The 17,318-nt window shown below is 43.3% G+C and overlaps 1 protein-coding gene across 1 annotated transcript in view; it reads left to right on the top strand.

Moving 5' to 3' along the window:
* Positions 1–17,318, top strand: part of LOC120024273 (neuronal acetylcholine receptor subunit alpha-2-like) — a 35,753-nt gene that overhangs the window by 15,185 nt on the left and 3,250 nt on the right. The window contains exons 5-7 of the mRNA XM_038968469.1: positions 7,161–7,362; positions 9,523–9,745; positions 13,045–13,413. Of these exons, the coding sequence (XP_038824397.1) occupies positions 7,161–7,362; positions 9,523–9,745; positions 13,045–13,413 (794 nt within the window). The remainder of the gene's footprint in view (positions 1–7,160; positions 7,363–9,522; positions 9,746–13,044; positions 13,414–17,318) is intronic.

Genomic DNA, 17,318 nt, shown 5'->3' on the forward strand with positions numbered 1-17,318 from the left:
CATCCCCAGTAATATACTGCCATGTTATCCTGACCCTAGCCATCCCCAGTAATATACTGCCATGTTATCCTGACCCTAGCCATCCCCAGTAATATACTGCCATGTTATCCTGACCCTAGCCATCCCCAGTAATATACTGCCATGTTATCCTGACCCTAGCCATCCCCAGTAATATACTGCCATGTTATCCTGATCCTAGCCATCCCCAGTAATATACTGCCATGTTATCCTGATCCTAGTAATTTACTGCCATGTTATCCTGATACTAGGCATACCCAGTAATATACTGCCATGTTATCCTGACCCTAGCCATCCCCAGTAATATACTGCCATGTTATCCTGATCCTAGCCATCCCCAGTAATATACTGCCATGTTATCCTGATCCTAGCCATCCCCAGTAATATACTGCCATGTTATCCTGATCCTAGTAATATACTGCCATGTTATCCTGATCCTAGCCATCCCAGTAATATACTGCCATGTTATCCTGATACTAGCCATCCCCCGTAATATACTGCCATGTTATCCTGATACTAGGCATACCCAGTAATATACTGCCATGTTATCCTGATACTAGCCATCCCCAGTAATATACTGGTTATCCTGATCCTAGCCCTCCTAGCCCTCCCAGTAATATACTGCCATGTTATCCTGATCCTAGCCATCCCCAGTGATATACAGCCATGTTATCCTGATCCTAGCCATCCCCAGTGATATACTGCCATGTTATCCTGATACTAGCCATCCCCAGTGATATACTGCCATGTTATCCTGATCCTAGCCATCCCCAGTAATATACTGTCATGTTATCCTGATCCTAGCCATCCCAGTAATATACTGCCATGTTATCCTTATCCTAGCCCTCCTAGTGATATACTGCCATGTTATCCTGATCCTAGTAATATACTGCCATGTTATCCTGATCCTAGTAATATACTGCCATGTTATCCTGATCCTAGCCATCCCCAGTAATATACTGCCATGTTATCCTGATCCTAGCCATCCCCGGTAATATACTGCCATGTTATCCTGATACTAGCCATCCCCAGTAACATACTGCCATGCTATCCTGATCCTAGCCATCCCACTAATATACTACCATGTTATCTTGATCCTAGCCATCCCCAGTGATATACTGCCATGTTATCCTGATCCTAGCCATCCCCAGTAATATACTGCCATGTTATCCTGATCCTAGCCATCCCCAGTAATATACTGCCATGTTATCCTGATACTAGCCATCCCCAGTAATATACTACCATGCTATCCTGATGCTAGCCATCCCAGTAATATACTGCCATGTTATCCTGATCCTAGTAATATACTGCCATGTTATCCTGATCCTAGTAATATACTACCATGTTATCCTGATCCTAGTAATATACTGCCATGTTATCCTTATCCTAGCCGGCCCCAGTGATATACTGCCATGTTATCCTGATCCTAGCCATCCCCAGTAATATACTGCCATGTTATCCTGATCCTAGCCATCCCCAGTAATATACTGCCATGTTATCCTGATACTAGCCATCCCCAGTAATATACTACCATGCTATCCTGATGCTAGCCATCCCAGTAATATACTGCCATGTTATCCTGATCCTAGTAATATACTGCCATGTTATCCTGATCCTAGTAATATACTACCATGTTATCCTGATCCTAGTAATATACTACCATGTTATCCTTATCCTAGCCCTCCCAGTGATATACTGCCATGTTATCCTGATCCTAGTAATATACAGCCATGTTATCCTGATCCTAGCCATCCCCAGTGATATACTGCCATGTTATCTTGATCCTAGCCATCCCCAGTGATATACTGCCATGGTATCCTGATCCTAGCCATCCCAGTAATATACTGCCATGGTATCCTAATCCTAGCCATCCCAGTAATATACTGCCATGTTATCTTGATCCTAGCCATCCCCAGTGATATACTGCCATGGTATCCTGATCCTAGCTATCCCAGTAATATACTGCCATGGTATTCTAATCCTAGCCATCCCAGTAATATACTGCCATGTTATCCTGATACTAGCCATCCCCAGTAATATACTACCATGCTATCCTGATCCTAGCCATCCCCAGTAATATACTGCCATGTTATCCTGATACTAGCCATCCCCAGTAATATACTACCATGCTATCCTGATGCTAGCCATCCCAGTAATATACTGCCATGTTATCCTGATCCTAGTAATATACTGCCATGTTATCCTGATACTAGCCATCTCCAGTAATATACTACCATGCTATCCTGATCCTAGCCATCCCAGTAATATACTACCATGTTATCCTGATCCTAGTAATATACTGCCATGTTATCCTTATCCTAGCCCTCCCAGTGATATACTGCCATGTTATCCTGATCCTAGTAATATACTGCCATGTTATCCTGATCCTAGCCATCCCCAGTGATATACTGCCATGTTATCTTGATCCTAGCCATCCCCAGTGATATACTGCCATGGTATCCTGATCCTAGCCATCTTAGTAATATACTGCCATGGTATCCTAATCCTAGCCATCCCAGTAATATACTGCCATGCTATCCTGATCCTAGTAATATACTGCCATGTTATCCTGATACTAGCCATCTCCAGTGATATACTGCCATGTTATCTTGATCCTAGCCATCCCCAGTGATATACTGCCATGGTATCCTGATCCTAGCCATCCCCAGTAATATACTGCCATGGTATCCTAATCCTAGCCATCCCAGTAATATACTGCCATGTTATCCTGATCCTAGCCATCCCCAGTAATATACTGCCATGTTATCTTGATCCTAGCCATCCCCAGTGATATACTGCCATGGTATCCTGATCCTAGCCATCCCCAGTAATATACTACCATGCTATCCTGATCCTAGCCATCCCCAGTAATATACTGCCATGCTATCCTGATCCTAGCCATCCCCAGTGATATACTACCATGCTATCCTGATCCTAGCCATCCCCAGTAATATACTACCATGCTATCCTGATCCTAGCCATCCCCAGTGATATACTACCATGCTATCCTGATCCTAGCAATCCCAGTAATATACTGCCATGGTATCCTGATCCTAGCCATCCCAGTAATATACTGCCATGGTATCCTAATCCTAGCCATCCCAGTAATATACTGCCATGTTATCCTGATCCTAGCCATCCCCAGTAATATACTGCCATGTTATCTTGATCCTAGCCATCCCAGTAATATACTGCCATGTTATCTTGATCCTAGCCATCCCAGTAATATACTGCCATGGTATCCTAATCCTAGCCATCCCAGTAATATACTGCCATGTTATCCTGATCCTAGCCATCCCCAGTAATATACTGCCATGTTATCTTGATCCTAGCCATCCCCAGTGATATACTGCCATGGTATCCTGATCCTAGCCATCCCAGTAATATACTGCCATGGTATCCTAATCCTAGCCATCCCAGTAATATACTGCCATGTTATCCTGATCCTAGTAATATACTGCCATGTTATCCTGATCCTAGCCATCCCCAGTAATATACTACCATGCTTTCCTGATCCTAGCCATCCCAGTAATATACTGCCATGTTATCCTGATCCTAGCCATCCCCAGTAATATACTACCATGCTATCCTGATCCTAGCCATCCCCAGTAATATACTGCCATGCAATCCTGATCCTAGCCATCCCCAGTGATATACTACCATGCTATCCTGATCCTAGCCATCCCCAGTAATATACTGCCATGTTATCCTTATCCTAGCCATCCCCAGTAATATACTACCATGCTATCCTGATCCTAGCCATCCCCAGTGATATACTACCATGCTATCCTGATCCTAGCAATCCCAGTAATATACTGCCATGTTATCCTGATACTAGCCATCCCCAGTAATATACTACCATGCTATCCTGATCCTAGCCATCCCCAGTGATATACTACCATGCTATCCTGATCCTAGCAATCCCAGTAATATACTGCCATGTTATCCTGATACTAGCCATCCCCAGTAATATACTACCATGCTATCCTGATCCTAGCCATCCCAGTAATATACTGCCATGTTATCCTGATCCTAGCCATCCCCAGTGATATACAGCCATGCTATCCTGATCCTAGCCATCCCCAGTGATATACAGCCATGTTATCCTGATCCTAGCCATCCCCAGTGATACACTGCCATGTTATCCTGATCCTAGCAATCCCAGTAATATACTGCCATGTTATCCTGATACTAGCCATCCCCAGTAATATACTGCCATGTTATCCTGATCCTAGCCATCCCCAGTAATATACTGCCATGTTATCCTGATCCTAGTAATATACTGCCATGTTATCCTGATCCTAGCCATCCCCAGTAATATACTACCATGCTATCCTGATCCTAGCCATCCCCAGTGATATACTGCCATGTTATCCTTATCCTAGCCCTCCTAATAGTTTTCTTCTCATCTAAATTTATTCAACTTTCACGGCTGAATGTATCAGATTAAACTTCTAGTATTTAATGATTGGGTTTCACCTCATCAAGCTCTTCTGTATGATCACCATCAGTTAGTGAAATTAAAAAGGTGTGTGCGTGTGAGAGATTTGAGGAAGATGTAATGATAGACTCATCATTATATCTCTAGCTACAGCTATTAGCAGCTCGTATTAAAGCCATGATCAGGGATGTGTAGCTCTTCAGAGGAGGAGCTAAATTACAGACTGCAATAGAGGAGATAAGTTCTGGAGATTGTTCCTGGAGGATCATACCTCTCTACCAAAACAATGGCTCTGAGTCATGTGTGTTTTTGAAATGTCAAATCCCAGCTAGCACATAACGTTCTGAGAACCATCTGTTTCTTAGAGCTTGGTGAGAGTGTGGTTGTCCTATGGTTATTTTGTATACGACCTTCCGACAATGTTCTGGGAATGGTGCAGGAAAGTTGCTTGGCTTTGGAACATTCTCAGCACATTTATTAAGGAACTTGACAAAAATAACGTTATTTTCTAGGTATTTCATTACTTTAAGAACGTTAAGAAACAACGTACTTCTGTGGTAATATTATTACTTCAGCATAACGTTTCCTAATGGTTCTATTTAAAGTCATGTTCTCAAATTGTTCTGAGAACGTTAAGAAAACTTCAGTAATGTTCAGAGAATGTTCTAAGAATGTTATTTAAGAGCGTCTGCTAAATGACTAAAATGTAAATGTAATTTAAAAACATACATTTCGTTATCAGCATCAACAAAACTCTATCCTCTATCTTGTTAAGTGTTTTCAGGTGTGTTGGCCACGCCCGTTACTTGGCCACACCTGGTCTTAATGAGTGCTTGTTTCCTTTGAAATGGGGTCTGTGTGAATAGACTAAAAATAACAGCTTCGTATGAGTTTAAAATAAACATGGCATGTTAGCTTCATCCTGGTGGTGCAGTGGACTAATTCCATGCATAGAGAACAGAAGATCATATGTTCCATTTTCACTGTGGTGCCACAAATTAAAAAGTGCCACATGATTAATGCCAAAGTAACCGTCACATAACCGATAATTTTCCGTTCTCAGAACGTTAATAAAACCTCAGGAAACCTTTCAGGGAACCAGAGTAAAACGTTCTCAGAACCTCACTGGAACCTAAAAATGTACATTCCCTGAACAGGCAAAATTTTCACTTCTGTTCTCAAAACATTAAAAAGACTCAGTTTTATCAGTCAGAAAATGTATGGCTTCATTACCAGAACCAATGGGAAACCAAAAACGTATGTTCCCACAACTTCCAAACAACCAAATATGCTAGCTGGGAAGTGGCCTGAACAATATTTTGAGGGAGCTAACTTTTCTATTTACCAGATTGACAGAGTTATGTATTGGCTCACCCTGATCGTTTCATGAATAATCTAAAAACTATTTTTATCATGGTTTGATTATTAATGTAATGTCTACAATAATTCACAATGTTTAACACTGTGCAACCATAATACTTTGACAAACAGGTTGGTCCAAACAAGTATTGTAATTGGTTGAGAAGCGTGCAATAAATATATATATATATATAATCTGTCTGTAAACAATTGTTGGAAAAATTACTTGTGTCATGCACAAAGTAGATGTCCTAACCGACTTGCTAAAACTATAGTTTGTTAACAAGAAATGTGTGGAGTGGTTGAAAAACGAGTTTCAATGACTTCAACCTAAGTGTATGTAAACTTCAGCTGTATGTTTACAGCGGGTAGGACTATGATGCAAAAATTGGCTACTTGTTTTGTATCTTAGAAACCACTGTCTCATCAGCCAGGCAACTCATTAACTTGATCTCACTGTAAAAATCGTCTGTAAAAATACAAATTGTCACCATAACACTGACTATTTACTTCTATCACCCACTATGACGCTATGCAAGCTCTTTCCTCTTTCTAGTTAATGTTAGCGAACTACACAGCTAACACAATCACTTCAAACTGAACCCGGAGAGACAGGAAACCAGCTGCATTTCCTTTGAGCTGTTATTCTATTGCCACGTCTTTGTATATATCCAGAAACATTATGCTGTTGCATGGTTTCGCCAGTATGTCGTCCTGACATGTTAATATAGTCCGGTGGAGAGCGCTATTCAAACTTGAAACAATGCTGCAAAGGTCGGAGGCAGACGGCAACTTTTGTACCTCGTTGTTGCAAACCCCTAATGCTAACTAGGCAAGTCATTTAAGAACACATTATTATTTTCAATGACGGCCTAGGAACAGTGGGTTACCTGCCTTGTTCAGGAGCAGAACGACAGATTCTTTACCTTGTCAGCTCGGAGATTCGATCTTGCAACCTTTCGGTTACTAGTCCAACTCTCTAACCACTAGGCTCCCTGCCGCCCAGTAATTACATTTTCTGTATATTTGGTCCGGCAGTAGGCTACAAGTATAGCCTGTAGTGTATTTCTGCTTGGTGAGCAAGATGATCGAGGCACTAAATTCAGCACCACGGACAGCGCTATCACTGTCAGCAGAAGCACTAGCTGTGCCTGCCCATAGCAACCCGCCAGAACAAACGGTGCCAATCGAACTAACGACCTGAGGGTTTGGCTGGTAACGATGCCAAGTATCTACGGTACTCGCGACAACAGCAACACAGCCGTGCAAAAAAAAAGAAGAAGTAGTTTAACACGCCCTCTCGTGTATAAACCTCTATTCTGCTCTCCTCTTCACCCTCCAGTGCGGACGGTGAGTTCGCCGTGACCCACATGACCAAGGCCCATCTGTTCCACAATGGGAAGGTGCGCTGGGTTCCCCCTGCCATCTATAAGTCCTCCTGTTCTATAGACGTTACCTTCTTCCCTTTCGACCAGCAGAATTGTAAGATGAAGTTTGGCTCTTGGACCTACGACAAGGCTAAAATAGACCTGGAACGCTTCGAGGTATGGGGATGTATCAAATCAAATCAAATCAAGCAATGTTGTAAATGTGTTGTACAAGATGTGAATGACGTGGATAACGTGTGTATGCACAGTGTTTATTTGTTGAACAGATCTTGAACCAGGCTACTGTATATGTTCTTGCTAACTCCATTGCTGTCTGGGAGCTAGCTTTCTATCCAATTGGCGACAGATTTTCATGTTAATATTCTAGAATCCGCATAAAGAAAATAGGACCATTTTCCCCACCAGTGGTGTTTCCACCAAACAGAAAGTCGATTACAATCAGTGCGTGATGATGTAGTGCACACAAAATGTACTTTTCCCATTTAAGTTTTCCAAGTACCAAATAAACATTTAAAGTTCAATGTGTTTCCATCGCATTTTATAAGGGGCAATTTTGTCACAAAAAAAACTGTTTCGTAAAATAGCAAATGTGCCTACTCTGGTCTCTGCTCTAGCCAACAGCTCGCAGACACAGTGCGGGTAGGCTGGTATACATGATGACGTTATTATGGATAAGCGCATAAGAACATGTTCATTTGTCGAATGGCAGTCAAGCAATCGATCATCATGTAACCACAATACCACATTCAATACTTATTGGAAAGGAGCATCAAAGATCACCGCGCACTTTCACCACCCAGTGAAGTTCATCATTATTATTATTGTCATTATTTCATCTGTAGCCTAATAAATTGCATTCTTTCTCGAGTCAATAGTGGCAGGACCATACCATTTATAAATCACACACACAATATCATCGCGTGACTCCCAAGTTTCCTTTCGATACGATGGTTATTATATCAATATTTGCGCATAAAGGCTTTTTCCACCGCCATGTCTCACATACTACATTTTACCGACACAAAGGAAAGGTATTTTATGTGCAAATATAATAACCATCGTATCAAAGTAAACTTGCAGTCACGAGATGACACGTGTGGTTCTCCCACTACGACTCGTCGGGAAAGTATACCGTTTATTGGGCTACAAATGAAATAAGTTACGGTCAATTTGACAAGGTGGTGAAAGTGCACAGTGATGAGCTTGATGATCCTTTCCAATACAAATCGAGGGTCTTATTCTGGTGACATCATCATCGATGCTTGGCTGCCGATTGACAAACCTCGCTCTTGTGTCAATAATCATCTCAACGTGAAGGATATACCTAGAGGTGGAAAAAGTACCCAATTGTCATACTTGAGTAAATGTAAAGATTCCCTTTTTAATAGAAAATGACTCAAGTAAAGCGACAGTCACCTAGTTAAACACTACTTGAGTAAAAGTCTAAAAGTTTTTGGTTTTAAATATTCAAAATGGGGAAATGGGAAGGGGTCTGAATACTTTCCCAAAGCAGTGTACTTAAGTAACAAAATTAAATGTAATTGCTAAAATACTTAAGAATCAAAGTAAAAGTATAAATCATTCCTTATATTAAGCAAACCAGATGGCACGATTTTACTGATAGCCAGGGGCACACTCCAATACTCAGACATAATTTACAAATGAAGAATTTGTGTTTAGTGAGTTCGCCAGATCAGGGGCAGCAGGGATGATTCTCTTGATAAGTGCATGAATTCTGACAATTGTCCTGTCCTGCTAATAAGCATTCAAAATGTAACGAATACTTTTGGGCGTAAAGGAAAATGTATTGAGTAAAAAGTACATAACATTTTCTTTAGTTGTCAAAAATATAAATAGTAAACTACAAATACCCCCCCAAAAAACAACTTAAGTAGTACTTTAAAGTATTTTTACCAAAGTACTTTACACCACTGTCTTCACTCGCACTCTATCTGCTCTCTAACCGCAAAATGTATTTGTATGTGCAATACGTCATCACGCACAGCCTTTTATCCGCAGCAAATCAAACAGATCTGGTGGGAAAATGTGTACATTTGCATGAAAATCTGTCGCCAATTGACTGGAAACGTGGCTAGTGTCAAGACACACAGAGAGCAGAATCACACTGGCACCAGACAAGTGTGACAAAGGAACACTTAAGAGCATATCCATCCCCTTAGAACACGACGGACCCGAACCACTATATTTAAATACACTATGATATAAGCTTATAGATGACTTGTGAAGCATCTATGTAGTTCTCGTGAAGCCATGTGAGGTCTTTATAGAGTGGGACGGTTGATCTCTATCCCCTAGAACACTGTGGACCTGAACAACTACTGGGAGAGTGGAGAGTGGGCCATCATCAACGCAGTGGGAACATACAACACCAAGAAGTACGACTGCTGTCATGAGATCTACCCTGATATCACCTACTTCTTCATCATCAGACGGCTGCCTCTCTTCTACACCATCAACCTGATCATTCCCTGTCTGCTCATCTCCTGTCTGACAGTCCTGGTCTTCTATCTCCCCTCAGGTAGGTCCTAGTCTCCCATCTCCCCTCAGGTAGGTCCTAGTCTTCTATCTCCCCTCAGGCAGGTCCTAGTCTTCTATCTCCCCTCAGGCAGGTCCTGGTCTTCTATCTCCCCTCAGGTAGGTCCTAGTCTTCTATCTCCCCTCAGGTAGGTCCTGGTCTTCTATCTCCCCTCAGGTAGGTCCTAGTCTCCCCTCAGGTAGGTCCTAGTCTTCTATCTCCCCTCAGGTAGGTCCTAGTCTTCTATCTCCCCTCAGGTAGGTCCTAGTCTTCTATCTCCCCTCAGGTAGGTCCTGGTCTTCTATCTCCCCTCAGGTAGGTCCTAGTCTCCCCTCAGGTAGGTCCTAGTTTTCTATCTCCCCTCAGGTAGGTCCTAGTCTTTTATCTCCCCTCAGGTAGGTCCTAGTCTCCCATCTCCCCTCAGGTAGGTCCTAGTCTCCCCTCAGGTAGGTCCTAGTCTCCCCTCAGGTAGGTCCTAGTCTCCCATCTCCCCTCAGGTAAGTAGATTAACAGAGAATGTTCGGAATGTTACCGGTGTAAACGGCTGGCTAGTTAGAGGTAAAGCTAGTAGCGTTTCAATTGGTGCCATCACTCACTCAGAACGTGAAGTATTTGTTGTTTTCCTTGCTCTACAAGAGCCACTGCTTTTTTGGAGCAATAACTAATGATGCGTTGTTGGTGACTGTTGTTTGATGTGTTCAGAGGGTCCCTGGTTCGAGCCCAGGTTTGGGCAAGAGAGACATAAGCAATACTGTTTCAATTTTTAGCTAACGTCCCCATCTAGTGGAGGTTTTGGAACATCACAGGTTGATACAACTGAAAATAGTCCAGATTTCACATACATATTGTATATATATATATTTTTATGCTAGTAAAAGTTACAAAAATTCAATAAAATGTTAAATGAAATTAACAAAACAAATAAATTTCTCAAAGTTGACGATTCACAACGGACCGAAATTAAAACGCAAACACATCTTTTGTCAACCAAACATGACGTAATATATTTCAGCATCCATACTGCATGCAAGCAGAAAAAACGGTATTTTCCAAAGCAAATTAAATCCAAGTTCAAAAACACTATGCCCTATCATAGATGAACATCAACTGAAAAAAATGTACATACTATTTTAGTCAATCAGTAAAGCTACAGACAGTTTAGATAGCACTGGGAGAAGAATGGGAGACAAGGGGTCATTCCTGCAGGACCTGAATCTCAATACCAGAGGCTTTTCTTTAAGTTCTATCCAGAGAACAAAACAGCAGAAAACACATCAGACAACATAACAGACCATTCATTCATTCTATAGAAAACCTCAAAGATGAAATTGTTGAAACAGGGTTTAATATGGACAAGATGATTTATGTCAAAGGACTATTTATGACCTGATTCCATTGCAGTTGACAGATCTGAAGGACAGAATGTGTGAATGTAATTTATGGTTTGCTCCAATTGGCCTATGGATGGATTGGTGCCCTCGTCAATATTAGAAATAGATCTATCAAGTCTTTTAGATCTGTGAACATTGAAGGTGTGGAAGCTAGGGACCTAAATGGAACTAAAAAGGAACCAATCCCTGTGATTCTCACCTGCTGGTGGGCGGTTCTTCCTGGTTTTGTAAATAGTACCTATGGCAACCATGATGGTCTGTGCCACAAAGACAACTATGTCGATGGACAACTGGACACTGTTTCTGGTACCTGGACAATAGGACAGACAGTGATCAAACACAAACCTTGAGGTCTTAATACACATAAACTATGTTTTAAGTGAGAAGTAGGGAAGGTCTGAAGCTGAAGATGTAAAGCAAGGTTTGTATAGAGGATGCTAATTACCAATGGTCTTTTATCCATGTATAATGTTCATGAGATGAAAAAACTTCCCCTCTGAATTTAATCATTTCTAGTTGTGCATAAATTAAGACTTTGGTCGTTCAGACTAAATAACATCTTACTAAGTGCACCTGGAGAAGTGGGATTTGGCATCACAGAGGGAGCAGGACTTGGGCCTGTTGGTCACGTTAGAAAATGGGGGAATATCAGTGTTGGCTGGTGGCACTTAAAATTAGAAGATGGGCTCACAGTAATGGCTGGAACGGAATAAATGGAATGGTATCAAACACATTAAACATGTGGTTTCCATGGTGATACCATTCCATTCCAGTCAGTATTATGAGCCTGTCCTCCCCTCACCACCCTTCTCTGGAATACAGACAACCAACATGCAGTCAAAAAAGGCTGATTTATAACTACTTGATGAAATGGTATCGATATCTATGTGATAGTGTCTACCTGAGAATGTGGAGGTGAAGTCCAGGAAGGTCTTCACTTTCTCCCTGGTTCTCCGCCTGACAACTCCACTTCCTGTTGTTGTCCTTCCTCTGGAGAGTCACAGTCAGAGTGATGTCACAGTCAAAGTGATGTCAGAGTGATGTCACAGTCAGAGTGATGTCACAGTCAGAGTGATGTCACAGTCAGTGGTCTTTGTGAGCTGGTATCCGGAGTCTCCCTGCAGCTCAGTACCTGTCTCATCCACCCAGCTCAGACTATCATGTAAGAAACAGCTTCCAGTTCCAGCCCAGATGGTCTGAAAGCACCTTAAGGTCACTGGTCATATACCAGTAGGAGTCACTGTTCAGGCAGGAATCATTTGACTGTGGCTTCACATTATATTTCAATATAGGTAGGTATGTCTTTATTTAGGTTGATGGCCTGACATTTCAACAATGACATTGATTCAAATATACAATTTTACTGTCAACATTGAAACAAGTTCAAATAAACTATAACTAAACAAATATGATATTCAACATAATTCCAAACCACCTGATATGTACAGTTGAAGTCGGAAGTTAACATGCACTTAGGTTGGAGTCATTAAAACTCGTTTTTCAACCACTCCACAAATGTTTTGTTAACAAACTAACAAAAAAGTTTTTCTTCTAACTAAATGTGTGAAAAGCCTAATCCTTTACTGTAAATAGATCATTTGTGGTTAAACTGAAATACTACTTATGAACATTTCTCTCTGCCCAACATTAGAAAAACAGAAGTGGTCTAAGCTGAAGGACCAGTGTTGCTGACGTGTGTGTGTGTGTGTGTATGTGTGTGTGTGTGTGTGTGTGTGTGTGTGTGTGTGTGTGTGTGTGTGTGTGTGTGTGTGTGTGTGTGTGTGTGTGTGTGTGTGTGTGTGTTTGTTTTGGGGGGGTTGGATTGGGAGCAAAAAATACACATTTCCATTTTCTGCAAGATAATAAATAAAGTCTGTTTGTTTCTTCTTCTCTTTCTCCTCGTTGTTTCAGACTGTGGAGAGAAGATCACTCTGTGTATCTCCGTCCTCCTCTCCCTCACCGTCTTCCTGCTCCTCATCACAGAGATCATCCCTTCCACCTCCCTGGTCATCCCTCTGATCGGAGAGTACCTCCTCTTCACCATGATCTTCGTCACTCTCTCCATCGTCATCACCGTGTTTGTCCTCAACGTCCACCACCGCTCCCCGGGGACCCATAAGATGCCTCGCTGGGTCCACTCTGTCTTCCTGGACCTGATCCCCAGGTGGCTGTTCATGAGGCGGCCTGCGCCAGATGGACGGAGACGCAGGTTGTTGATGCTCCAGCAGGGGGCAGCGGTGGCACGGCACCAGGGACGGACCATCACCGCCAGACCAGCAGGTTAGATGCTGATAATGATGAGGACCACATGAGAAATAAGTCCCTAGAGTCTGTGTGCATCCCAAATGGCACCATGTTTCCTCTATACTGCCCTGACCAGGACAAATGGCACCATGTTCCCTATATGCTTCCCTGACCAGAACAAATGGCACCATGTTCCCTCTATACTGCCCTGACCAGGACAAATGGCACCATGTTCCCTATATGCTTCCCTGACCAGGAAAAATGGCACCATGTTCCCTCTATACTTCCCTGACCAGGACAAATGGCACCATGTCCCCTATATATTTGCCTGACCAGGACAAATGGCACCATGTTCCCTCTATACTGCCCTGACCAGGACAAATGGCACCATGTTCCCTATATGCCTCCCTGACCAGGACAAATGGCACCGTGTCCCCTATATGCTTCCCTGACCAGGAAAAATGGCACCATGTTCCCTCTATACTGCCCTGACCAGGACAAATGGCACCATGTTCCCTATATACTGCCCTGACCAGGACAAATGGCACCATGTTCCCTATATACTGCCTTGACCAGGACAAATGGCACCATGTTCCCTATATACTGCCCTGACCAGGACAAATGGCACCATGTTTCCTCTGTACTGCCCTGATCAGGACAAATGGCACCATGTTTCCTCTGTACTGCCCTGACCAGGACAAATGGCACCATGTTTCCTCTTTACTTCCCTGACCAGGACAGATGACACCATGTTTCCTCTTTACTGCCCTGCCCAGGACAAATGGCACCATGTTTACTCTATACTGCCCTGACCAGGACAAATGGCACCATGTTCCCTCTTTACTGCCCTGACCAGGACAAATGGCACCATGTTTCCTCTTTACTTCCCTGACCAGGACAGATGACACGATGTTTCCTCTTTACTGTCCTGACCAGGACAAATGGCACCATGTTTCCTCTTTACTGCCCTGACCAGGACAAATGGCACCATGTTTCCTCTTTACTTCCCTGACCAGGACAAATGGCACCATATCCCTTCAATACTGAACTGACCTGGACAAATGGCACCATGTTCCCTATATGATTCCCTGACCAGGACAAATGGCACCATGTTTCCTCTATACTGCCCTGACCAGGACAAATGGCACCATGTTTCCTCTATACTGCCCTGACCAGAACAAATGGCACCATGTTCCCTATATACTGCCCTGACCAGAACAAATGGCACCATGTTTCCTCTATACTGCCCTGACCAGGACAAATGGCACCATGTTTCCTCTATACTGCCCTGACCAGGACAAATGGCACCATGTTTCCTCTTTACTGCCCTGACCAGGACAAATGGCACCATGTTCCCTATACGTTTCCCTGACCAGGACAAATGGCACCATGTTTCCTCTATACTGCCCTGACCAGGACAAATTGTACCATGTTTCCTCTTTACTGCCCTGACCAGGACAAATGGCACCATGTTTCCTCTTTACTGCCCTGACCAGGACAAATGGCACCATGTTTCCTCTATACTGCCCTGACCAGGACAAATGGCACCATGTTTCCTCTATACTGCCCTGACCAGGACAAATGGCACAATGTTCCCTCTATACTGCACTGACCAGGACAAATGGCACCATATCCCTTCAATACTGAACTGACCAGGACAAATGGTACCATGTTCCCTATATGATTCCCTGACCAGGACAAATGGCACCATGTTTCCTATAATCTTCCCTGACCAGGACAAATGGCACCATGTTTCCTCTATACTGCCCTGACCAGGACAAATGGCACCATGTTCCCTCTATACTGCCCTGACCAGGACAAATGGCACCATATCCCTTCAATACTGAACTGACCAGGACAAATGGTACCATGTTCCCTATATGATTCCCTGACCAGGACAAATGGCACCATGTTTCCTATAATCTTCCCTGACCATGACAAATGGCACCATGTTTCCTCTATACTGCCCTAACCAGGACAAATGGCACCATGTTCCCTCTATACTGCCCTGACCAGGACAAATGGCACCATGCTTCCTATATGCTTCCCTGACCAGGACAAATGGCACCATATCCCTTCAATACTGAACTGACCAGGACAAATGGCACCATGTTCCTTATATACTGCCCTGAACAGGACAAATGGCACCATGTTTCCTCTATACTGCCCTGACCAGGAAAAATGGCACCATATCCCTTCAATACTGAACTGACCAGGACAAATGGCACCATGTTCCTTATATACTGCCCTGACCAGGACAAATGGCACCATGTTTCCTATATGCTTCCCTGACCAGGATAAATGGCACCATGTTCCCTCTATACTGCCCTGACCAGGACAAATGGCACCATGTTTCCTCTATACTGCCCTGACCAGGATAAATGGCACCATGTTCCCTCTATACTGCCCTGACCAGGACAAATGGCACCATGTTCCCTCTATACTGCCCTGACCAGGACAAATGGCACCATGTTTCCTCTATACTGCCCTGACCAGGATAAATGGCACCATGTTCCCTCTATACTTCCCTGACCAGGACAAATGGCACCATGTTTCCTCTATACTGCCCTGACCAGGACAAATGGCACCATGTTCCCTCTATACTGCCCTGACCAGGATAAATGGCACCATGTTTCCTCTATACTGCCCTGACCAGGATAAATGGCATCATGTTCCCTCTATACTTCCCTGACCATGACAAATGGCACCATGTTTCCTATATGCTTCCCTGACCAGGATAAATGGCACCATGTTCCCTCTATACTGCCCTGACCAGGACAAATGGCACCATGTTTCCTATATGCTTCCCTGACCAGGATAAATGGCACCATGTTCCCTCTATACTGCCCTGACCAGGACAAATGGCACCATGTTTCCTCTATACTGCCCTGACCAGGATAAATGGCACCATGTTCCCTCTATACTGCCCTGACCAGGACAAATGGCACCATGTTCCCTATATACTGCCCTGACCAGGACAAATGGCACCATGTTTCCTCTATACTGCCCTGACCAGGATAAATGGCACCATGTTCCCTCTATACTTCCCTGACCAGGACAAATGGCACCATGTTTCCTCTATACTGCCCTGACCAGGACAAATGGCACCATGTTCCCTCTATACTGCCCTGACCAGGATAAATGGCACCATGTTTCCTCTATACTGCCCTGACCAGGATAAATGGCATCATGTTCCCTCTATACTTCCCTGACCATGACAAATGGCACCATGTTTCCTATATGCTTCCCTGACCAGGATAAATGGCACCATGTTCCCTCTATACTGCCCTGACCAGGATAAATGGCACCATGTTTCCTCTATACTTCCCTGACCAGGACGTATCACCACCACCACTACCAGACTACCAGATGAATTTCTTTACATTTTTAACCAGAAAGTCCCATTGAAGTCAGACAACCTTTTTCCTAAGTGAAACCTGGGTCCATATCCACAAAGAGCCTCTTTACTCTTAAGAGTCCCACCTAATGGACAGATATTTAGGAGACCTCATGAGCTGTCCTCACCAGTTCAGAGTTGAGGCCTAATTCATAGTATATGCCTAAGTACTTATAAACACTAGGATAATACATAGTTTCTTTAAATTTTTCCATGAACCTAAATCATGTTATTTCAAGTTGTCCCTTTGGAGCACATGCTAAAGCGATTTAGACGAGATGAACGGGAGTGATCAGCACGCCGGATAAAGAAATCACAGGCCGCAGGGCTTTTGTTTTTTTTCAATTCATCGGTTCATGGACTCTACAAGGTGTTGAAAGTATTCCACAGGGATGCTGGCCATGTTGACTCCAATGCTTCCCACAGTTGTGTCAAGTTGGCTGGATGTCCTTTGGACAGTGGACCATTTTTGATACATGAAACCCATCATTGTTGCAGTTCATGACACAAACCGGTGCGCCTGGTACCTACTACCATACCCTGT

Source organism: Salvelinus namaycush, chromosome 29, assembly GCF_016432855.1.
Source record: "Salvelinus namaycush isolate Seneca chromosome 29, SaNama_1.0, whole genome shotgun sequence".
NCBI lineage: Eukaryota > Metazoa > Chordata > Actinopteri > Salmoniformes > Salmonidae > Salvelinus > Salvelinus namaycush.